General features: G+C 40.8%; 2 protein-coding genes across 2 annotated transcripts in view; both read right to left on the bottom strand.

Annotated features, from left to right (window-relative positions):
• Nucleotides 1–83: 83 nt before the first annotated feature.
• Nucleotides 84–3,917, bottom strand: LOC106136070 (small ribosomal subunit protein mS29). Its single transcript, XM_013336506.2, has 8 exons — nt 3,741–3,917; nt 3,006–3,219; nt 2,652–2,744; nt 2,218–2,363; nt 1,798–1,958; nt 1,013–1,154; nt 547–639; nt 84–313 (listed from the first exon to the last, which is right to left on the bottom strand). The coding sequence occupies exons 1-8, from the start codon at nt 3,807–3,809 to the stop codon at nt 125–127; spliced, it is 1,107 nt and encodes a 368-aa protein (XP_013191960.2). The 5' UTR covers nt 3,810–3,917; the 3' UTR covers nt 84–124.
• Nucleotides 3,918–4,229: 312 nt separating this feature from the next.
• LOC106136065 (NBAS subunit of NRZ tethering complex) overlaps nt 4,230–25,173 on the bottom strand; it is a 32,060-nt gene continuing 11,116 nt past the window's right edge. Inside the window, exons 19-42 of the mRNA XM_060952486.1 lie at nt 24,972–25,157; nt 23,869–23,971; nt 22,942–23,150; nt 21,457–21,569; nt 20,470–20,602; nt 19,597–19,740; nt 17,067–17,159; nt 16,364–16,481; nt 15,814–15,914; nt 15,313–15,536; nt 13,823–14,025; nt 12,706–12,893; nt 11,808–11,978; nt 10,970–11,130; nt 10,089–10,270; nt 9,568–9,701; nt 9,059–9,148; nt 8,386–8,514; nt 7,846–8,025; nt 7,224–7,480; nt 6,492–6,618; nt 5,836–5,953; nt 4,954–5,076; nt 4,230–4,533 (exon numbers count right to left, since the gene is read on the bottom strand). Coding sequence (XP_060808469.1) covers nt 4,237–4,533; nt 4,954–5,076; nt 5,836–5,953; nt 6,492–6,618; nt 7,224–7,480; nt 7,846–8,025; nt 8,386–8,514; nt 9,059–9,148; nt 9,568–9,701; nt 10,089–10,270; nt 10,970–11,130; nt 11,808–11,978; nt 12,706–12,893; nt 13,823–14,025; nt 15,313–15,536; nt 15,814–15,914; nt 16,364–16,481; nt 17,067–17,159; nt 19,597–19,740; nt 20,470–20,602; nt 21,457–21,569; nt 22,942–23,150; nt 23,869–23,971; nt 24,972–25,157 — 3,784 coding nt within the window. The 3' untranslated portion in view covers nt 4,230–4,236. The remainder of the gene's footprint in view (nt 4,534–4,953; nt 5,077–5,835; nt 5,954–6,491; nt 6,619–7,223; nt 7,481–7,845; nt 8,026–8,385; nt 8,515–9,058; nt 9,149–9,567; nt 9,702–10,088; nt 10,271–10,969; nt 11,131–11,807; nt 11,979–12,705; nt 12,894–13,822; nt 14,026–15,312; nt 15,537–15,813; nt 15,915–16,363; nt 16,482–17,066; nt 17,160–19,596; nt 19,741–20,469; nt 20,603–21,456; nt 21,570–22,941; nt 23,151–23,868; nt 23,972–24,971; nt 25,158–25,173) is intronic.

The following is a 25,173-nucleotide window of genomic DNA, read 5'->3' as shown; positions in this document are numbered from 1 at the left end:
ATGGATTTTGATTGTATAGAAGTCCAGATTTTTCTCATTGTATTTGGACAACCACCAAAACATTAAAATAAAACTGCTACAAATACTATAAACTATTTTATTAAAAACTATATTTGAACACTATTTACAATGGAGCACACTGTTCCATAAACCTATAAGGATTGCATGCACTGGTGAACTTCAATTCCATTTCGGTCTCTGGAGGTCCGCGCAGCCACAACCGATCCCTGTAGTAGGACGCACATGACAGGAACTCCTTTTCATTATACCTTGTAACTTCAATTGGGACAAAAGGATCTAGGTGCTCGAAACCCTGTAATAAAACACATAAACATAATATTAAAATTACTTACATACATACAGTATAGTCACGTCTATATGCCTTGCCGTAGACAGAACCAACAATCTTGAAAAGACCAAAAGGCGACATTCAGACGTATATCTATGATTTAACTAGGTTTTTAGGTGGGATAAAAGAGCCCTTATAAAAATTAACAAATAAAAGTGGGTGGCAGCAATGACAAATAAATTATATTTTACACTTACCTTTTTGTACAATAAATATTTTGGAAGGAAACTTTCTTGATGTTCATCTGGTACAGCCAATTGGTCTGCTGTCACCACAATCACTCCATTGTTCTGAAAATTGTCATTACTACATTAAAATCTTTGTAAATTACTATTCATATTATATTCGTCAGTTGAATGATGATTTTTATTTGGCGAGCGAAACTAATATTATAAATGCGAAAGTTAGTATGTTTGTTTGTTTTTACTTCACGCGTCACCTTTTGAACCAATCTTCTTGAAATTTCTCATATATATTAAGAATCTGGAGAAGAATATAGGATACCTTACATCCAGGTTAAAACTGTAGTTTCTTTGGGAATTGGTAAAACCTGTATTCCTTTGTAGGTGGCGGTAAATTCGTCGCTTTCATGTAGGTGGCGCTAAATTGCGATCAAAGCTGCGAGTAAAAGCTAGTAAATTCTATAAGTGTACTGTAACCCACCCAGTCACTCTTGGTTAATTCTAAGAAGGAGTTAGTGAGCGTGACTTCTTCCGGCTTCACCTTCCTCTTGGTGGGCGTGTTCAGGCGTGTCAGAGGGTAGAAGAAACCGTTGAAACCGTCGATGGCTACAAAGGTTTTGCATCTGTAATGAATAAATAAAAATATAGCTTAGTACTATTATCACGAACTTTGACGGCGCAGAATAGCGCGACTTACCTAAACGCGAAACTAAAACAAAATAAAATAATGACCTTATTACAAGTATGTTAAACTAGCTGTGCCCGCGACTTCGTCCGCGTGGAATAGTTATTTGGCATCATATTTATTTAAACATCCTCCTCGGCTTTATCAATTTGGCGGTCACGCGTATGAAACGCGTCAGAAAGAACGCTGGTTCGCCGTATTAAATGTTTCGCTGCAAATTGCTTATAACGACTATATCTCAAAACCTATTCGTCTGATTTATATACTGTAAATGGCAATTTTAGTCTACATGAAAAGCCGAAAGTAATAAACATATTAAAATTTATTTGGATAAGGATTAATACTGAATTTAAGAAAATTGGTTGGTTGACGTTTCCCGTAGGAAATCCGGGATAAAATGTAGCCTATAGCCTTCCTCGATAAATAGACTATCTAACAGTGAAAGAATTATTCAAATCGGTTCAGTAGTTTCTGAGATTAGCGCGTTTAAACAAACAAACAAACAAAACAAACTCTTCAGCTTTATAATATTAGTATAGATTTAAAATCCAAAAATAACTAGTCTGGTCTGGTCCACTCACTGTTTGGTGGTCGAAAGGTGTTTGAGCTCCTGCAGGAGAGCCTCGATGACGTCACAGGAGTACTTGACGCGGTTGATGCCGTGGTCCACGAGCTGCAGCAGCGGCGAGCCTGCTTCGGTGACCTCTCGCTTGCTCCACACATACTGCTTGGATGTCTTCAGCTGAAATTGAATATTATGCAATTGGTTATAATTATAAATAATTAAAAATTTGTATAAATAACACCCCTTATAATAATATTATACATAAATAATACAGGGATTCCATTCCCGTGAGTTGATCAAAGGCATAATGAATGTATATTTGTACCTATTATTATACTTATAGTAATTAAAATAATTGTTGTGTAAGTTTCTCCTAACATAAGTCTGAACTTACTTTGGACCTTTTTATACTTATGTATGTAATTTTATTACTTACAGTGTCAGCTTTAAGTAGAGTGTGGTTCTGACTCTTGAAGTGGAGCAGCCAGGCCGCCGCATCGAGGGGCAGGTCGACGAAGCCCTCTTTTGTCTGAGAATTGGACATCTCCTTCAGCCGCGTCACTCGCCGTAACCACTCGGACACTGAAATATTACCAATTATGCATTTTATTATATTGCATTGTTTAACTTTCAATCAACTATAATACTGCATTTAATTTATGAATCTATACATTTAACATATATTAATCTATTTTTGTTATTTATGCATGTTGGCTAGGCTCATAAGAGGATGTTATTTTGCTTGAGTGCTCTAGTAAGATCAATCTTATTTAAAAAGTTCAGACCATCACCATTAATTTCTTTGTAAATGTTGACATCTATGTAATGTGGTGAAAAATTACAGAAAATAATAAATTTAAATTCTCTTACCCCATGGCACGTGAACAATTAGGTATCCTTCTTCATGTGCAAAGTGCAATAAATGGGCCAGAGTCATAGATTTACCCACACCTTTCTCGCCATCTGAATTCATCATGTCAAGGAAATTCATCCCCAGGTCTTATCAAATATTTTTCATAACATGCTGATTTAGGTGTGGAGACATTAATTAACTACATATAACTCACAGTTCCGGATCTGGATTATAGTTTTCAATTACATTATTAACATAAATATTCAGGGGACAAATCACACAAATTGAGCTAGCCTCAAAGTAACATTGAAACTTGTGTTATATCATTATCATTTCAGCAATTAATAAAACATTCATATTAAAAAGGATACATAGGACATATCTGTTGACAGGTTTATTGAAATCTGTAGCCTTGATGCAGTCCATCAAGTCAAGAGCGGGCTGCCGCACCATTATGGTAGTCTCTGTGAATGTTTTCGTCTGTTTCATAAAACTCCTGGGAAATCCTCCATGACCATAGAGCTGCTTCACAAGGTCCTTGTCCAAGGAGTAGAACAAACCAATCTGTTTCTGGTTGTGTTGACCCTGACAATTTGATGTGGTTATTTAGTAAATTATTCATATACTTATTTGTCCATTTTCTTATGGGGAGGGAAAACATTGTGAGGAAACCTGCACATTCAGGCAACTGGATGTGTAACCACGGATTCAATTTCGGGTTAGGTCAGATGGGAGTCGGTTAGAGTGAAAACCTGACCTTATCTAGGATCCATGGCCAAAGGCATAGCCTAGACTCCTCTACAGAGAGGTGAGGAATCTGGACTTCAGCCAGGACGACTTATTTGCCCATTTTGGTCAAACAAAATCTGGACAAAAGTGGTAAATCTTTAGTAAGAGGCGGAAGCTCCACAACAATGTAGTTGTATGCAAGTTCTTTTCGAAGTTGGAATTCTTAAAGACCTTAAAAAACAAAAAACTAATTGGAATATTTGGAAATAATGAGTTAAATGTGAAATAAAATCTTAAATAACATTTCTACAAATTCTTTTCATACTCAATTTTTAGGCAATATTAATTTTACTCTGTCTATCTCAAAATTTACTCACTGGAGAAGTTTCAGAGGTACGAAATGTTGAATATCGCCGACATAAATGCCTCAAGTTGCGAGACATCATTTTGAGTAATTATCTAAGAGCACTGAAATAAGTAATAGTTATTGAATTGTTTTTCAAGAAAACATACAATTAGATTTATTACATTTAATCAAACTTCCAATTTCAATAAAAAAAAGAACTAACCCTTTAAAAAAATAACCTCAAAATTTATTTGTCAACAAGTATGACGGACGGACGCTGTCAATGTCATTTTAGATCTCTTGGCAAGCAAAGACATTTTATCATCATAACATGTTTAGAACAGTCAACATCATTTTCCTGTGGATATCGTAAGAGACGGGTATCGAAATAGTGGCCATTTATCTAGTGCCGTTGAATAAGTAATAAAATAAAACAATAAAACAAAAAACTTTTTCATTGACATATATTAATTTATATTTGATTATAATTCGTACACATAACACCTATTTATCGTTTCGCTTACACATTAGTTTTGAAGCATATTTTTGCAATACAGTATAGATTGTGTGAAGCCGCGCAAAGCCGAGGGCACGCCAATAGATAGGAGGTTAAGATGACCCGCTTCGGCTAAGTAGTTAGCGTTGAGTAGTTGACTAGTGGCCCATTCTACGGTGTATGGGTTCGGTTCAGGATCCCCAGCATGCGTTATGATGTAGCTGATGATGGAACAGTATACCGGTGTGGAAACTAGTTTCATAAACATTCCGCTGTCTAATAACTCTTTAATGAGTTCGTCGTCCATTTCTTGCTTCTGTTTTTTATCCTGGAACAAAATTAAATACCAGTAAAAAGAAGTCTTTTTTTTGATATAAAAAAAATAAATGAAAAGTTTTGCAGCTAGGAATTGTTAAGGAAAATACAAAAATTGAATGATTCTTTGAATATACGTACAGATAATCACGTCTCGTTCACTCCACGGGGTAAAAAGAGCCAACAGCCACGAAAAAACTCAAATGTCATGTTCTCCGTCACGTTCATCCCACGGGGTAAAAAGAGCCAACAGCCTCGAAAAAACTCAAATGTCATGTTCTGTATGGCTTAATAAGTAATCTTGACGTGACTCTTTATTTATGTCTTCCATAAATATTCCGTTTACAAGAGCAACACGATCACATAACACAGAACAAAAATTTAAAACATTTCGAATATAAAAACATTAAAAAAAATTTCTATAATTGAAAACCTTGTGTTGTTGCAGCAAATTCAAGACCATCTCCTGCATATTGTCTCCTTTGTTCAACAGGATTATCCAAAGAACGTTGATGATCGAATCTGAAGTAGCCTTTTCTGACAATGACTTCACCTCCTATAATGTAAAATAACACAATATGAAATGAGGTTTAGAAAAACAAGAGACAATCAGGTGAAGTCTTAAATTTTCACTCAGTTTTGTTATTTTTGAAACGGATTACAGGTTCCATATACTCCTCCCAATCCTTCGTGACAGCTTTCTTATTCTTTACTAGAGGCCGCCCGCGACTTCGTCCGCATGGAAACCCTATCAATCCCGCGGGAACTCTGGGATAAAAAGTAGCCTATGTGTTATTCTGGGTCTTCAGCTACCTACATACCAAATTTCATGGTAATCGGTTCAGTAGTTTTTGCGTGAAAGAGTAACAAACATCCATACAAACTTTCGCCTTTATAATAGTAGTGAGGCCGCCCGCGACTTCGTCCGCATGGAAACCCTATCAATCCCGCGGGAACTCTGGGATAAAAAGTAGCCTATGTGTTATTCTGGGTCTTCAGCTACCTACATACCAAATTTCATGGTAATCGGTTTAGTAGTTTTTGCGTGAAAGAGTAACAAACATCCATACAAACTTTCGCCTTTATAATAGTAGTAGGATTTCAGGCGAGAGTCGCCTGTCAATCAGTTGGCGGTACTTTAGTCGCCTCTTAAAACATCCAAAAAAAGTGATAGAGCGGTCCTATTTACTTGTTCGACATTTTGTTTCGTAATTTTCACAGCAGCAAACCACTTGATATGAAGTCGTTGGTGAGAACTATGTTTCTTGAGATGGATTCTCGTTAAATCATTCTAAATCCAGTAGTAGTGAGTTACCTCATCAGTGAGCACGGGACTTGTAAGCAAAAGCTTGATGAGCACCAAGTTCTGTTTCTGCTCGGCTGGATTCTTAAGCAGAGACTCCAGATGCTCGTACTGAATACTTTTACCGTTACTGTAATTATAAGCATAGTAAAATATCAATCATACTAGATTGGTGTAGTCCCTGCTTATTTCTATAGTAGAGAGTATCTGCTGGAAGAGATTTCTTTTGAAATAAGCAGAACCTTTGTAATTTTGTTTCTTGTGTTTATCAGTCTCGATGTTTTCTGTGTACATAAATTAGTAAAAAAAAGAGAGCAGTTCTGTGTAAAGTTTGTGAGCTTAGTACACGACGTAAAGTGACAACTAGGTTGCGTATGTTACTGACACCGACTCACTTATCAGTGCGTGTGTGAGTGAGGCAATCGTATTTTATAGCCTCCTCTTTAGAACCGGTAGTAGCACACAACCTATATTCCCAAACGGACGGTCAGGATCACAACGGTCGGTCAAATAAGGAAAGCGGAGCCGATATCTAAACACTAGAGACTGTATACTGAGCTGATGATATAACACTATCTCTGAATCTCAAACTCAATGCCATCCAAATAAACTTTGTCTCCACTATTGACTCTGTCTACCTCGTAAGGATGAAAGCCGTGATAAGTTACCTGTCTGGCTGGTGTGGCCAGCAGCTGAGCAGCTCAATAAGCGCTTTCTTCTGCTGCCACGAGGTGGCGCTAGCGCTGCAAGCCGCCACCGCCGAGCGGCGGCCTTCTTCCGTCATTAACATGTCATCTGGAATCAAATACATAGTCAAATATAATTATTTGCGTTTCAGATCTCGCTCATATGAGGCCGCATAGTATATTATAACTATCCTTGCAGCTTATTTAGGTCCTTAAATTTAGTCTAGATAATACCTTAGATGGTAGGTTCTGTAGAATACATAATTTGGTGGCAGAAGTGGGATCTTGCTTTTTGATAGGTAACTCTAGAGTTTTAAAGGAAATTAAAATACAAAAAATACTGATTCACCTATGGAGTGCTTTCATTGAGACATTGCGAACAATATTATACGACCCATCACATTACTGCCTCTCATATTAACCTATATTGTCGTGTGGTTCCCGGCACCAATACAAAAAAGAATAGGACCACTCCATCTCTTTCCCATGGATGTCGCAAAAGGCGACTAAGGGCTAGGCTTACAAACTTGGATTCTTTTTAGGCGATGGGCTAGCAACCTGTCACTATTTGAATCTCAATTCTATCATTAAGTCAAACAGCTGAACGTGGCCACTCAGTCTTTTCAAGACTGTCGTCTCTGTGTACCCCGCAAGGGATATAGACGTGACTATATATATATATGTATATTAACCTATACAGCCTATAGCACTGACCCGTGAGGTCCCTGACAAGCTCAAGGCCTGGCCACTGTGCGCGCAGCACGCCGGCGGAGAAGGCGGCCAGCGCGGGCGGCGCGGGCGCGGGCGCGCGGCGCGGGTCCCGCGGCCGCAGCGCCAGCAGCGCCAGCTGCGCGCCCGCCGGCAAGTCGGCCGAGGCCGCTTTGGCCGAGATCCGCTCGAGGAGGTCTACGGGGAATTTCGCGCCCTCCTTGTGGTATTGAATCATGCGGTCCACTAGGATTTGGAGTTCGCTGAAAATTTAAAACAGGTTTTATTTTTTTGGATCGTTATTTTTTTCGATCTTTATGATCTTCTTGTCTTGGGCGCGCTCTTATGTTATCATGAATATCTTGCGTTAAGGAAAAATAGCGTGTAGAAACCTGCGCATTTTGACCTTTGAACGCTTACATAATGGCGTTTGAACGTCAATGTTAGCATCTTCGCTAAATCGTTCAGATTGAAAAGCCTGTTGGTTCTCAACGTTATTATGTTTCAAGGTTTCAAATCTTTTGCGTTCACAACAATAATAAATTATTAAGTGAATTTTCGCGGATCAGATAAAGATGATTAGTGCTAATAAAATAAATAAATAAATGAACATTTAAATAATTCTTACTGAGGATCATCGACGGTTTCAGCGAGCCTTTCAAACACATACTCCACTGGGAAGTCGGCGTGGAGACAGTTCAGCAACGCGGTCAACACAGTGCGTCTCACTCCCCCCGGAGACGAGAGTAAGAGATGGCCGATCTCGAGCGACAGGCGCGAACGATCGCCGGAACTCATCTCGATGTCGCTGTTACAAAAATATATACAGGCTGGATTTAAGACAAATTATCAAAATAAAAAAAATTTTTATATATATGGGACATGAAAATTTCCAGTATTCACTTTTGGTCTTTCGAAAACGTCAAATGAAGAATTTCCGTATACAGCTGATCGCTCAATTTGTAAGGGTTGACAAGATTTTTCAATTACAATTTCTTTGTTAAGTTAATCAGATTTATTGAAATAAATTTGTTCAGAAATGTTTGGCTAGTATTTAAAAACAACCTTTAATTTCAACAATATTAGTATGACTTTATTTTGAAACATTAGAATAAAAATAAATAAAATGTCTGTCAGTTAAATTCATTGTAAAATGATGGATACTCACGGCCAAACAATCGAACGTGGCACGTCACTACTATCGATAATGTTCTGGACGGGGGGCGAATGAAAATTCTCCAGGAAACGAGCCCACAGACTCACTTCCTGGCCCACTTGGCTCCACCACGTCGGCTCACTGAAATTGAAAGTAAATTGTAAATGCTCTTCGGAATCGGTGAAATTAAAAAACTTTGAAACTTGTCTTACGAGATACTAACTCAACGATACTATATATTATAATAATATATTCTTATACTAGAGAGGCCGCCCGCGACTTTGTCCGCATGGAATCAATCCCGCGGGAATTCCGGGATTATTATATGCTTATATGCTGGTCTTCAGCTACCTACATACCTAATTTCATCGTAATCGGTTCAGTAGTATTTGCGTGAGAGTAACAAACATCCATACTGACATACTCACAAACTTTCACATTTATAATATTTGTAGGATATAGTAGATAAACATCCAAAACCCAGGCCAATTAGCAAATGTTCTTTTCTCATCATGCCTTAGCCGGGATCTGAACCCGGGAAGTGGGCGTGTGTCTCTCCTGTGCCACTGACTAGAGTACTACCATTGCGTCGTCTTATATGCCCTGTTCTGATTGTACAAGGTTTTAGTTAATGTATTATAAATGTTAAGTGCATGCATAAAAAATGTACACAGACATAACTGACCTTTTGCTGACCTTGATCTCGTGGTCATGCTCCTGCTGGCAGTAGTCCACCGCCTGCAGCAGCATCAGGTTGCGAGTGCTGGCGGGAATCCTGACAGTAAAAAAAGTGACATAAAACAAAGACATTATGACACGAAAATACATAAATACATATGGTCACATATCCCATGCGGGGTAGACAGAGCCAACAGTCTTGAAGACTAAATGGCCACGTTTAGCTATTTGGATTAATGATAGAATTGAGATTCAAATAGTGACAGGTTGCTAGCCCATCGCCTAAAAGAAGAATCCCAAGTTTATAAGCCTATCCCTTAATCGCCTTTTACGACATCCATGGGAAAGAGATGGAGTGGTCCTAATCTTTTTTGTATTGGTGCCGGGAACCACACGGCACGAAAATACATGAACCTGTAAAACATATCATAATAGTATTAGCACCTTTATAAGTTACACTGATGTGTCTGCGCAGAACATTAAGGGATATAAAAGTGTCTATACGTATGTATGTACCTCTCTATAGCTTCCTGCGAGAAACATGCCTTTCGCAAGAAACACAGCAGGTCGGCCTTGCTGAGCTTGTTGAAGTAGCTGGCGCACTGTCGGTACTGTTGCATCCACTTCTTGTTACTGGCGCCCTCGGGCACCTGAAAATTAATAATACAAATATATATATTATATATATATATATATACATTGGCCTGGATCTCAGATGATTACCTATATAAGTATTTATTATATAATATAGTATAATATCTCGTAACACATATCTCGAAATTAATTCGGGGCCCTTTCCGAAAGTAATCTTTCTTTTTCCTCTCTCTCCGTTTTTAAGGTCGAGAAGTGCTGCATTTATTTAATTTAATTAATTACGGAGCTACAAAATTGACAAGTGATCTCCAGTGTTGCCAGAGGCCATAAGATGTGAGAGAGACTATTAGGCTCTGTCTACCCCGTGAAAGATATAGACGTGCCATATGAGTGGATGAATATGGGCTGAAGAAGAAGAAGAAGTGAGTGAGGCAACAACTGACAGAGAACAAGTGTCGCGTGAGCCACTTGGCGTAGAGCTGGTTGGGCGGCAGGGGCGTAGCCACGGCGGCGGGGAGGGCGCGCAGGAACTTGCCCAGCATGCCCACCGTCTCCACTCGCATTATGTCCACCAGGTGGTCGGCCAGCGAGGGTGATTGTTCCATTAGCATCTTGTAGTCCAGTTCTGTAGAAGATCGAAAATATATGTTAATCATTGTACGAATATTTACGCCGAGCTTGCACGAAGAGAGTTATGAATGCGGATGAAGCGAAGGAAGTATGCAGAGATCGTGGCAAGTGGCAAGAGGTAGTCTCTGCCTACCCCTCCGGGAAAGACGTGATTTTATGTATGTATAATTACTTAAATAGCCTTTATTTTTTTATTTTGGTTTGGACGATGCAAAAAAGACTCTTTAAGGCAACCACAATAACATTGGAAATGATTATCGATTCATATTTTTTTTTAAAAGGAATAATTTTTATTCTTTATGTAATGTAATGAAGCTCTAACCTTTATTAAGCAAGAGCAGCTTTGTGCTTACTGGCTAATAAATGATAAGTAAATTCATATGTATAGGTATATAAAAGAACCGTTCCTCAGTAATTTTATAGTGTTTCTCGCCTAAATTCTCAATCCCTTGTACCCGTATGTCAAATAACATTCTCATATTTGCAGCACTTTTCACAAAATACTTTTAATTCAATTTCGGCGGCTAATCATTTCACAGTCTATATTTGGTCGTTCGTACACGTATAATACAATAAATATTTACAGTACATATTTACAATGCGCTCGCTATAAACGAAACAATTACACTGAGTTAGCCTCGAAGCATGTTAATGTAATAGTTAATAAACATTTTATCTATAACTATTTTATTACCTGTAGAAGCCGCCTTAGCCTTTTTAAGCAGCTTGATATGGTCTGCTGCAGTCAGGCCATATATAAGCGGTTTCTCGTCCACGCTGCGCAGAACTGAGAAGAAGCTGATCAAGGCCGAGTGGTCGTTGCCCCGTATCAGTGGCCATAGCGTGTCTTTTATACTGCAATCGATAAAAATAGAAGGTAATTCAAACAAATACTAAACAATGCCGTGTGGTTCCCGGCACCTATTAAAATACCAATGGGACCACTCCATTTCTTTCCTACAGATGTCTTTAAAAGGCAAATTAGGGATAGGCTTATAAACTTGAGATTCTTCTTGTAGGCGATGAGCTAGCAACCTGTCACTATTTGAATCTCAATTTTATCAATATTTTCAAGACTGTTGGCTGTTTGTCTATCCCGCAAGGGATTTAGACGTGATTATATGAATGTCATAAAATGTTTCTTTTTCTCCACTAGATTCAGGTTCCACTTATGACCACGATCTTGGCGTGGGTAATTGAAATAAGGCGATTCAATTTACGTTTACTCTCCACGACCCTGCAAAAGAACTTACCTTGAACCGTGAATCAATCGAGAGACGTTTTAATATATGTATATAAATCCTAACTAATAATAATTATTCCAAAGTAAGTTTATAAGTTGTCCCTTCACGTGTTATCTACTGAACCAATTTTCCTGAAATACATAATTAATAGGACAAGGACATAGGGTACCTTTAACCCTGGTAAAAAATATAGCTATCGTGGAATATGCGATGAAACTATATTATTTTGTAGATGGCGCTGTACTTGCGCGGGCGCAGCTTCGGGTGAAATCCTGTAAATTATCATACCGAGTGTGAGCATCGGGTCTGCTTGTAGGCAACACGTCGGCCGCCAAGTCAGCGAACGGCGGCGAGCCCTGCGCACTGGCGGCGGCGTGCTGCAGCCACAGCTCCACTTCGTCCAGCCCGTACTTGGTGCCGAGCGCGCGCGCAGTTCGGATGTGTTCCGGCTCCGTTGATCTGATAAACAAGTTTTTTTTTTATAAAATACATCTTGTAATTGAATTAATTCTTTAAATGTATATACTATATATCAATATTAATAAAATTTGTTAAACATAAAACAATAAAATGTCAATATATCATTTGTCAATAAGTCCGCCCCGAATCGTTAATGATGGGAAGGTAAGGTGCCCATGACACTGACAGCATTTTAAATTGCATACATACATACATATAATCACGTCTATATCCCTTGCGGGGTAGACAGATAGTTACACATCCAGTTGCTTGAATGTACAAGTTTCCTCGCGATTTTATCCCTCACCGTTAGAGCATTGGTTAGTATTTAAACTAATGAATGACTATTTTCAAAACTACGAGTATGTATGGCCGAGGTGGGATTCAAACCTGTACCTTTTTGCGTCACACGCATTTTTAACCAGACACCTTACCGATTCGACCACCGACGCTCTCATATAAGTAAAAGAGTATATGACATAAAATCACTCTCCTTTACTGGAGAGGTAGGCATAGACTTGCCGTGGCAAAGGACTGTGATCCCTGCATACTTCTTTCGATTCAACTAAATTCACAAATCTCTTCATGTAGCTCGTCGGTTAAGGGTACTCTCAACCTGAACTTCCACCAGGACGTACCGGATTTAATCAAGGTATGATCGCCTTAGCCTTCCTCTTCAACAATAAAAGAGTACAATTTAAAGAGTATCACTATACAAAACGTATACCTAGCGACCCTGTAAATCATCTCGTTTCGATAGTCCTCGTCAGCGTTGTACAGCAGTCCGTTGACTTGGAACCCGAGTCTCCGCAGCCGGTCTACCTCCCCCATGCCACTGAGCCGCGCTATACATTGCTTTATCACTTCCATTTGTTCTTCTGAAGCGTTCTTCTCTTTTAGGGTAGTGCGCGCCATCTGTTGAATAGGAATATATACATACAATCACTTCTATATCCCTTGCGGGGTAGACAGAGACAACAGTCTTCCTAAAGACTGAAAGGCTACTTTCAGCTGGTTGTCTTAATGATAGAATTGAGATTCCAATAGTGACAGGTTACAAGCCCATCGTCTAAAAAAAGAATCCCAAGTATATAAGCCAACTTTTTCTAGCAATGTTTTTAAACAGCTTTCTCGCGCACCGGAACTCTCTGTAAAACTGTCACTCTCCTTCAAAGGTTCCGATGAAAACACACTCCGTTCACAACATTTTAACTTTACTCAGATTTTTTTCTCACTCGAGATGGACTGATGACCTGGTGAAATCTGGGGAGAAACGTTAGATGCAAGTCGCCTCCAACAGAGCTAGATGGAAACCATTCGAATGATGACGGTCAGGTGTTAGTGACGTCACGCTGAGCTGTAACTGCTGCACGTGCTACATCACCTCGGCCGGCCTCGCGAGGTACACGTAGTCGCGGAGCTCGGGCGCGTTGCAGCGCACCAGCGGCCGGCTGCTGTGACGTCACGCTGAGCTGTAACTGCTGCACGTGCTACATCACCTCGGCCGGCCTCGCGAGGTACACGTAGTCGCGGAGCTCGGGCGCGTTGCAGCGCACCAGCGGCCGGCTGCTGTGACGTCACGCTGAGCTGTAACTGCTGCACGTGCTACATCACCTCGGCCGGCCTCGCGAGGTACACGTAGTCGCGGAGCTCGGGCGCGTTGCAGCGCACCAGCGGCCGGCTGCTGTGACGTCACGCTGAGCTGTAACTGCTGCACGTGCTACATCACCTCGGCCGGCCTCGCGAGGTACACGTAGTCGCGGAGCTCGGGCGCGTTGCAGCGCACCAGCGGCCGGCTGCTGTGACGTCACGCTGAGCTGTAACTGCTGCACGTGCTACATCACCTCGGCCGGCCTCGCGAGGTACACGTAGTCGCGGAGCTCGGGCGCGTTGCAGCGCACCAGCGCGGCGTACAGCGCGGCGGCGGCCGGCTGCTGTGACGTCACCAGCGCGCTCATGGCGGCCGGCGTCTGAGCGCTGCGCAGCAGGCACGCAATGCTCAGAGGGGTGTCCTTGTACAGCAACTCCTCGGCGCACTTTTGGACCACTGTGGAGGTAATGTTCAATCATTAATACAAAAAGGGTTAAAAAGTAAGTGAGACTTTCTCTTTGAAGTACCACTAATCATTTATCTAACATGATGTTCTTACGGTGAGGCTAAGCATCTTGAGGAAACAAGTTGCCTGAATGTTTAGGTTTCCAATCCAATACGGGTTAGGTTTATCTGCAAAGGTTACGGAGGTTAGATGACAGTCGCTTCTTGTAAAAAACTGTCCCAATCCAGGATTTATAGTAAAAAGCATACACCGCGCTCCTCTCCTGAGTGATGAGGATGTAATCGAGACAAAAGCCAGGAGGAGGAAATCATTTATATAACACTCTTAGTTGGTTCAAAGTCTTTTTCGTTTGCCAGAGCACTCAATTCAGTTCTTTTTTCATTACAACCAATGTACCATTTGAAGGCGGCGTGGTGAGTACTCGCGTCGCCGCTGTCGGGGATCAAGAACCGACCGTAGCCGTAGTAAGAAGTTGAAACATCACGTGAAGCTCTAGGGAGAAATATGTCCAACATTGACTCAATTACCTTCAATTTCGTCCTGAGCGTATTCACCGTCTTCTAGACAGTTCTGGATGTAGTACCACTTGAGCGCGGCGTGACCCGAACTCGCAGCGCCGCTGTCGGGAATCGAGAACCGACCGTAGCCGTAGTAAGAAGTTGAAACGTCACGTGAAGCTCTATGGGAGAAATATGTCCAACATTGACTCAATTACCTTCAATTTCATCCTGAGCGTATTCACCGTCTTCCAGACAGTTCTGGATGTAGTACCACTTGAGCGCGGCGTGGCCAGAACTCGCGTCGCCGCTGTCGGGGATCGAGAACCGATCGTAGCCGTAGTAAAAAGTTGAAACATCACGTGAAGCTCTAGGGAGAAATATGTCCAACATTGACTCAATTACCTTCAATTTCGTCCTGAGCGTATTCACCGTCTTCCAGACAGTTCTGGATGTAGTACCACTTGAGCGCGGCGTGACCCGAACTCGCAGCGCCGCTGTCGGGAATCGAGAACCGACCGTAGCCGTAGTAAGAAGTTGAAACGTCACGTGAAGCTCTATGGGAGAAATATGTCCAACATTGACTCAATTACCTTCAATTTCATCCTGAGCGTATTCACCGTCTTCCAGACAGTTCTGGATGTAGTACCACTTGAGCGCGGCGTGACCCGAACTCGCGTCGCCGCTGTCGGGGATCGAGAACCGATCGTAGCCGTAGTAAGAAGTTGAAACGTCACGTGAAGTTCTGGGGAGAAATATGTCCAACATTGACTCAATTACCTTCAATTTCGTCCTGAGCGTATTCACCGTCTTCTAGACAGTTCTGGATGTAGTACCACTTGAGCGCGGCGTGGCCAGAACTCGCGTCGCCGCTGTCGGGGATCGAGAACCGATCGTAGCCATAGTACGAAGTGGAAACGTCGTGGGACGGGTATAATGAGCGGTAGAATTCTTGCACGTGAACTGAACGCTCGGTCTGGTCTGGGCTTGAGCTCTTGTTTTCGCTGAAATAAAGAGTTAAGTTTTAATTACAATGCCTAGACAAGTATATGCGAAATAATCCAGCTGATTAGCGATTGATCAGATAAGGAAGGTAGTTAGAAAAAAAGAAGCAAACTTATTGTAACTTAAATAAAGCGCCAAAAAATAAGAAACCAGTAAAGACATAGCAAATTTTACAGCTCACTAACATTATAGAAAGAAAGTGTGATTCGCTACTAGCTATAAACTTGTCCTATAAAAACCATCTACTATACTTACCGTATATATTTAAGATATTACCTTTGATAGAACTTGCTTTGGAATGTATCGAGCAAATAATTGAACAGAGGCTTCTTCTCCGGCTCATCAGGAGCTACCAAATCTTTTTTCTCGATGATAGGCTGTAACAAACACGGCCTAATTAATTATTATATTTTTCAAAGACAAATTAAATGTTACTACAAAGTAAAAGATTGGAATACGTCGGTTGGTATAAAAAAAATACTATTTGAATTAGCATCAGTCCATTTTAGTCTTCAAAGATAAACAAGATGACTCGTGATGTAAATTTTGTCGGGGTACTGTACATAGCAAAGAATACTCTGTAATCATTATTTGAAACATACATATACACAAAAAACGCATAATTTTGTCTGTTCATGGAAAGAATGTGAGAATGTGTCATGGAAAGAAAATGAGATACCACGATAAACATACACATATACATACAATCACGTCTGCCTTCAGTAGACAGAACCAAAGGTCTTCAAAAGACTGTAAGGGCATGTCCAGCTTTATGACTCAATGATGGAATTGAGATTTATAAACACATAAAACATTGCAAAATTACCGTGGTGATGGCATCGGCGAAGTCGTCATCGGTGGACGGCCACCGGTGATCCTCCAGCCGACCCTGCTCCTTCAGCGCGGCTCCCATTTGGTAAAGGCCTTCAAGTTCTAGTTCCAACCTAAAAGATAAAATGGCGCCATTTTGTCGTGGTGATACTAGTTTTTGAGTTTTGATAAGACAGTGAGGAGAGGATAAAATCTGACACTCATTCAGATTTCTATGTTTCTCACTCTCTCTGTTAAAATCAAAATGTCTTACGGCCTTGTAACCAGACAAACTTTTTTTGGGTAATAATTTTATTAATTCATACAAAAATCAATTTGTTTTATTTAAGAAGGAAGTTCTGTAAATATGAACGATTATCATGATTTTGAACACCAGGCCCTTAGCCAAATGTCAAACGCTCGAAAGCGTTTCTGTTATGAGCCACTAACGTCTTAGATAAATACCACATTAGATACCGCGTAGCAGTTTTAATAAAAACCATTACCCGCATTTTGAAGCGATGATTGTATAGTATTACTCCATCTAGTGATAAATTTATCTATGGCTATCTCTTTGACGCTGCTCTTTCGTTTGTCGATTGACATTTAGCTACTGGGATGTTCATCCGAATTATAATTACCAGAGGCTCTATATATCAATGTGAAAGAGTTTCGAGATACATCTATATGTAAATGGTCATTGCAAGTAGCCATGTTACCTGCCGCGCAGCACAAACTCGATAGCTTCAGGTGGCGCGTGCGCAGCCGACGCGGCCAGCAGCTTCCTGATTGAGGCGCGATCTGTGCCGCCCCTGATAACATTACAACAGTTTTCAACATGAACACTAATTGATGATTAATCGCGCGAACCGTAAAATACAAATCAACTTGGAGCGAACACAAATTTTTGTATATTATTTATATAAAGTACATATTGTTTTTAAAGCGATGTTCGAACTGTATGTCTGATTTTGATCAAATTTAAAACATATAAAGGATCTTCTAATAAAATTTTGGACTTCGTGGGCCATCGAAATCGGTTAAGTCGTTTTCGAAGCTTATCGCTTCCGCGAACCAAATCACGCTACAGAGAAATTGAAACGCGCTACTTTCGTAACACATGCAAATTATCTACGCACCTGGCAGCGACGCTGGCCATGAGATCAGCGGGTGTTTGTTTGCGGGCGGACGTCATTTCTAGTTAACCTTTAGTTCTACATTACTTATAACATTAACCTCCTATCGTCACTGATTTTTAACAGGGGGCCAACGGACGCCTGTAACTCATATCCTTGTAAACTTACGGTATAATATTTACGGAACCACCTTGGCCATGAGTGATAATACTCGTAATGCCATGAGTGATAATAAACGTGAGAGTGCCGTGTGGTTCCTGGCACTCATACAAAAAAAGAATAGGACCACTCCATCTCTTTCCCATGGATGTCGTAAAAAGCGACTAAGGGATAGGCTTACAAACTTGGGATTCTTTTTTAGGCGATGGGCTATCGACCTGTCACTATTTGAATCTCAATTCTATCATTCAGCCAAATAGCTGAACGTGGCCTATCAGTCTTTTCAAGACTGGCTCTGTCTATCCCGCAAGGGATATAGACGTGACCATATGTATGTATGTATAACGTGAGAAATTTTCGAGGCAGACGTCCGTATCTCACTCCGTAGACAAGTAATTCAGTGCAGCAGCAAGCAGAGCAAGTAAGCAGTATAGGTACATGTATCTAGTGCATGTGTCTAGTCGTGTCATCATCATCACCTGGCCGCGACAGTCCAGCAGTTCGTGTATCACCTGGCGGCGACCCTGGCCAGCGGTGTATGTTATACATTCAGTCAGAAAAGTATCGGGAATGGATTATTTATTTATGGTTCCAAATTCAAATTTTTGTTTTTTTTGTTGTTGTTAGATTGGCACAACTGTTTTCCATTTTGGCGCGGAGTTTGAGTTGCATCTGTTGTTTACATTAAATACAGTGCTAATTTTAGTTATATCATATCTAGTGTGTATTGCTAATTTCATAATGGATAAAAACATCGAACAAAGAGTTTGTCTTAAATTTTGCATTGCCAATGGAATATCGTGTTCGGAGTCACTGAAAATGTTACAGAAGGCTTACGGTGAATCGACTTTATCAAAAACTCGTGCTTATGAGTGGTACAAAGCGTTCAAAAGCGGTCGAGATGTGATGGAAGATTTGCCTCGCTCTGGTAGGCCATCAACGTCTGCAACTGAAGTTAACATCGCAAAAGTGAAGGAAATAGTGACTGAAAATCCTCATTCAACTTTGAGAGAGATAGCCACCGAACTTTCTGTATCTCACGAGTCGATCCGTACCATTTTAACTAATAATTTGGGTATGAAACATGTTGCCGCTCGGCTAGTCCCAAAAGACCTGAATTTTTTTCAAAAACTCAATCGCATGAGAGTCGCTGAGGACATGCTAGAACGAGTCAATTCCGACCCAACATTCATGAAACGCATTGTTACTGGTGACGAGACGTGGGTTTACGAGTTTGACATGCAAACTAGTCAACAAGCTTCGGAGTGGCGCCTTCCAACTGAACCGAAACCGAAAAAACCACGCCAAAGTCGTTCAAAAGTCAAAGTCATGTTGACTGTTTTCTTTGACTATCGCGGTGTTGTGCACTCGGAATTCTTGCCGGAAGGTCAAACGGTAAATAAGGAATATTATTTGAGTGTTATGCGGCGTTTAAGAGAGCAAATCCGACGAAAAAGGCCAGATTTGTGGAAAGAAAATTCTTGGATTTTGCACCATGATAATGCACCTTCGCACAAGGCCATCATTGTGAACGAATTTTTAACCAAACACTCAACAAATACCATCGAGCAACCACCATATTCACCAGATATGGCTCCAGCCGACTTTTTTCTTTTTCCTAAACTCAAATTACCACTTCGTGGCACCCGTTTTCAATCGGTAGAAGACATAAAAGAGAATTCGCGGCGAGAACTGACCTCAATTCCGGAAACAGCGTTTAAAAAATGTTTTGATGATTGGATTATTCGTTGGCGTAAGTGTATCGTTTCTAAAGGAGCATATTTTGAAGGTGATAAAATAAATTTGGATGAATAACAAACAGTTTGTGTATTATTGATCTTTTCCTGCTACTTTCTTGACAGAGTAGTATGTACATGTATCTGTTTGTGTATCACCTGGCGGCGACCCTGGCCAGCGGTGTGGTGTTATGTACATGTATCTGTTCGTGTATCACCTGGCGGCGACCCTGGCCATGAGGTCGGCGGCGGGCGCGTACCGCAGCGCGGCCAGCCGGTGCGCGGCGTCGGCGGCCGCGCCCCGCCCCGCGCGCCCCGCCTGCAGCGCGTACTCCCCGACCAGCACCAGCACTTGGCCCTCGCTGGGGGGGAATATGGTGGCTAACGTCAGTGTAGATAGCAATTAAAATTATGATCGCCATCAACTAACTAGGTATACAATATTAAAATATCTAAATAACTTTATGAAAATAAACTTACTTATAAAAAAAAAACGATTACATACTATTACATATACATATGTATATATAAATTAAATTTAGAAATTGTACAGTCCCTACATAGAAGTTGATGATTGCCATATACTTTACAATATATAATATCTAAACGACTTAATGATTACAAAGTAAAAAAAGATGATAACATATTAAAATTTTATTTACAAATTGTACAGTCCCTGAATAGCATCAACTTGCGGGAGTGTGCCCAGAAGGCTGACAGCATTGCCATTTCAAATGGGAAAAAATGCCATAACACTGGTTTCAGAGCCACATGTTTGATCATTACACATTAATTAAGTGCAACTTTTACCATGATTCAATATGCTTTGCATCCTTTATATCCTCTGCAAAGATCTCGGAGGACAGACGGGAGTCACTTCGTTTAAAAACATGAAAAATTTATGTGAAACAACTACAAAGCAATGGTTTATACATTTTTGATTTTTAAACACTAATATTTACATTTATGTAAAATAAATGTCGGTGAGAAACCCGAGAAACATGCGAGAAACATATCGTATAAACCTATATATAACAATAATTTTTATTTTTTATTTAAGATATATTGTATCAAATGGAAAGTTCACTCACCGAGTTTGTTCATCATCGCCGGCGATTTTCAGCAACTTTGCCAATTTCAAAAGTTTGTGACTGGCGAGGTACGCGTTCGAGTCCGCCTTGAGACAGTCTTCTATCAAACTCATTCTGTCTTCGCACAGACGGACTGGAACCAAGATAATGTATTGTTATATTAATATTTCTAACTAGATGTGCCCACGACTTCGTCCGCGTGGAATAGTTATTTGTGGCATCATTGAAGCCCTCAAGGATAAATAATTCTCCCCGATTTTTTTCACATTTTCCATTACTTCTTCGCTCCTAATAGTTGCAGCGTGATGATATATAGCCTAAAGCCTTCCTAGATAATTGGTCCATTCAACGCAAAAATATTTTTTCAATTAGAACCAGTAGTTTCTAAGATTAGCGTGTTCAAACAAACAAACAAACTCTTCTGCTTTATAATATTAGTATAGATTTGAAGTTATCCAGACGCTTCGTCAGTGTCTATAAGAATACAATACAATCATTTGAGCGTCGGTGGTCAAATAGTTATGTGGCACGACTAAAATGCGTAAATTATGCGCCTGGAGACACAGGTTTACATCCTATCTCGGCCATGTACCAATGACTCTATCGGAATTATGTATACTAGTTTTAGTAAATATAACTTTTTATTATACACCTATTGATAGTTGATAGTGTATAACGTACATACATCTAAGCACGCCTATATCCTTTGCGGGGTAGACAGAGCCAACAGTCTTGAAAAGACTCGATAGGCCACGTTCAGCTGTTTGGCTAAATAATAGAATTGAGATTCAAACACTGATAGGTCGCAGCCCATTGCATTGAAGAAGAATCCCAAGATTATAAGCCTATCCCTTAGTCGCCTTTTACGACATCCATGGGGAAAAGATGGATTGGTCTATTCTTCTTTCTATTGATGCCGCGAACCACACGGTGAAGATAGTGTTCAGATATTTAACAATACGTGCTAAAAAAACACATATTACTTACCTTGAATAGGGAGTAGGGTCAATTCGAAGGAGTTCAATATTTGTAACGCCGCAATGAGATCCAATTCTTCTTCTATTTCCGCATTCCCGTCTTTTATGAGCGACAAACAGCATCTGAAAATTATTCATTTTTATAATTTATAGTTTAAATAACGCCTCTTTCTCGGACGAACAGACAGACAATCCTATTCATATTATAAATGTGAAAGTTTGTGAGTATGTCAGGATGTCAGTATGGATGTTTGTTACTCTTTCACGCAAAAACTACTGAACCGATTACCATGAAATTTGGTATGTAGGTAGCTGAAGACCCAGAATAACACATAGGCTACTTTTTAGCCCGGAGTTCCCGCGGGATTAATAGGGTTTCCATGCGGACGAAGTCGCGGACAGCCTCTAGTTATTTACAATAATTTAATAACTAAAAATTTTATTCACCAATTATATCGTACAGGCCCCTTAACCTTAAGTACCTAACATTACATGGACGGCCTCTGTGGCTCAGCGGTAGTACGCTTGTCTGCGACACCGGAGGTCCCGGGTTCGAATCCCGGTCAGGGCATGATGAGAAAAGAACTTTTTCTAATTGGCCTGGGTCTTGGATGTTTATCTATATAAGTATTTATTATAAAATATAGTATCGTTGAGTTAGTATCTCGTAACACAAGTTTCGAACTTACTTCGAGGCTAACTCGATCAGTGTAATTTGTCCCATATATATTTATTTATTTATTTATTTATTACAAAAAAAAAATTCCCGATTTTATCAAGTTGTAGTATAGTCTAGTTATAAGTGTGAGATATAAATTTAATTGTAGTAACTAAGCAAGTGTCAGAGCAGGTTCGGACAGTGAGGAAGCAGAATTGAAGTATTCCTTGGAAGCAGCTGTCGCAAGTTGCACGCTCCGCTCATAAGAAACTTGTGGGCCGTTGCGCCTCGGCTCGCGGTTATCAGTACTATATGTACATTAACCGATAGAATCATCTATCATACACCCCTCTTCATCGGACCGGCAGAGAGCGCCTACACCTTCCTACTTGCAACAATCCCTGCTTACTTATTTTGCTTCATTCAAATAGTCTTCTCATGCGAGTTGATACTTCCCTAGAAGACATTGTCGATATAAATTCACTTACTTGGCGAGTTCCAGGGCCGGGTCGGACAGTGAAGACGCAGAATTGAAGTATTCCTTGGAAGCAGCTGTCGCAAGTTGCACGCTCCGCTCGTAAGAAACTTGTGGGCCGTTGCGCCTTGGCTCGCGGTCATTAAAACTATATGTACATTAACCGATAGAATAGTTTAACATAAATACACCCCTCTTCTTTGGACCGGCAGAGAGCGCCTACACCTTCCTACTTGCAACAATCCCCGCTTACTTATTTTGTTTCATTCAAATCTATCAGTCTTCTCATGCGAGTACGTAAGTTCACGGTTCTCTTGACCTGACATTTCCCTAGAAGACATTGTCGATATAAATTCACCTACTTGGCGAGTTCCAGGGCCGGGTCGGACAGTGAAGACGCAGAATTGAAGTATTCCTTGGAAGCAGCTGTCGCGAGTTGTACGCTCCGCTCGTAAGGGACTTGTGGGCCGTTGCGCCTCGGCTCGCGGTTATCAGTACTACACGTGAGAACATCGGCAGCTAAACGAATACTGTTCGCATCGCCCGATGTCAGCAGGGATGACGCGTAGATCTAGAATTGTATATGAGAAAATGACATAGGATATTTAGGTTTAGATAGAAATAATACATACATACATATGGTCACGTCTATATCCCTTGCGGGGTAGACAGAGCCACCAGTCTTAAAAAAATTGAATGGCCACGGTCAGCTATTTGGCTTAATGTTAGAATTGAGATTCAAATAGTGGCAGGTTGCTGGCCCATCGCCTAAAAAAGAATACTAAGTTTGTAAACCTATACCTCAGTCGCCTATTACGAAATCCATGGGAATGAGATGGAGTGGTCCCGTTCTTTTTTGTATTGGTGCCGGGAACCACACGGCGCTGATATAAATAAAAGTAAACTAAAGTAAAAAATCTTTTATTTCCCCCAACCAACAATCGTACCTGAAAAATACATAGGTATATAATAAATTGTTGTTACCAACACCAATTGATAGAGACTGGAGACTGATGAAGGCAAGGCCTGTGTTACAGAAGTCCAGTGAACAAGCCAGAAGAATAAATATTTTTGATCCAATTTCCTTTTCATAATTCTGCTGTAAAAACTACATACATACATACATAAGATCACGCCTCTTTCCCGAAGGGGTAGGCAGAGACTACCTCTTTCGACTTGCCACGATCTCTGCATACTTAAAAACTAAAGAAATCTCATATAATGGTACTAAGTTTTCATAGACGAAATTCAATATCATTTCAATTATAATCTTATATTCTAGTACACACCTCATAACATTCTTCTTTAGTGACGCAAGTTAACAGTGTCGATTGTAATTCAAGAATATCTTTGAGCAGCTCGGCCCAGTCTTGTGGTGTAGGTTTTTCATCTCTAAAAGCAAAACATTTTTAAATTAGACAAAGATCCACATTACGCTAGGGACAATGTTGTTGGTTCTTCAGAAAAATTGTAATAACATATTAGCGGTAAAAAATATATTCAAAATATACCTTTTTTTGACTACCAATAGCAGGACAGTATTTTGAGTTATAAAAATATCTGAATTATCACTTATTGACTTCACATCACTTAAATCTAATTATAACTACCACCGCTTCCGAAGCGCATGTGTAAAAGAAGCGACAGAATAAAACTACACTGCAGCATTTTCACCGGACGTCAATTTACAAATATAGATCTCTTAAATCTATCTATATCATTATAATATGTTAACAAGAACATACATACATAAAATGACGCCTCTTTCCCGGAGGGGTAGGCAGAGACTACCCCTTTCCCCTTGTCACGATCTCTGCACACTTCCTTCGCTTCATCCACATTCATAACTCTCTTCATGCAAGCTCTTCGTTTTTGGGTACACTTGACCTGACCCTTTACCAGGACGTCCTTAATTTGATCAAGATACGTTCGTCTAGGTCATCCCACTCCGACTTTTCCCTCCACACTCTCCTTGTATATCTGCTTAGTCAACCTGCTTTCATTCATTCTCTCCACATGATGCGGTTTCGAGTACACTTGACCTCACCCTTTGCCAGGACGTCCTAAACAAGAACATTCCAAATTCTGCGTAGTGAAGCTATAGAAGATATATGTGAAAGCTACAAGCTAAGAGATAGGCTTATAAAATTGCGATCCTTTTTTTTAGGCGATGGCAATTCCATCATTAAGCCGAGCAGCTGAACGTGGCCATTCAGTCTTTTCTGGACTATTAGCTCTGTCTACCCCGTAAGGGATATAGACGTGACTATATGTATGTATGTATGTACAAGCTAAGAGAAGTGAGTGGACACTCACCCCTTGGCCCGGCTCCTGGCGAGCTTCGTCAGCAGCTGCGCGGCCAAGAGAAGAAGAAGAAGAGAAGGACACTCACCCCTTGGCCCGGCTCCTGGCGAGCCTGGTCAGCAGCTGCGCGGCGTCGTGGTGCTCCCGAGCGGTGGCCCGCAGCGCGGCCAGCGGCACTCGCAGCCCGCGGCGCGCCAGGCGCCCGCACGCCGCCACCAGCCGCTCCAGCTCCCCGACGCGGCGCACCAGCTCGCTGCTGGATATGCTGCCGTCGCTGCGGGCAAACGTTT

This window comes from Amyelois transitella, chromosome 3 (genome assembly GCF_032362555.1).
Source record: "Amyelois transitella isolate CPQ chromosome 3, ilAmyTran1.1, whole genome shotgun sequence".
Lineage (NCBI taxonomy): Eukaryota > Metazoa > Arthropoda > Insecta > Lepidoptera > Pyralidae > Amyelois > Amyelois transitella.
The sequence above is the reverse complement of the archived record's forward strand: the minus strand, read 5'-3'. Positions and strand labels throughout refer to the sequence as shown.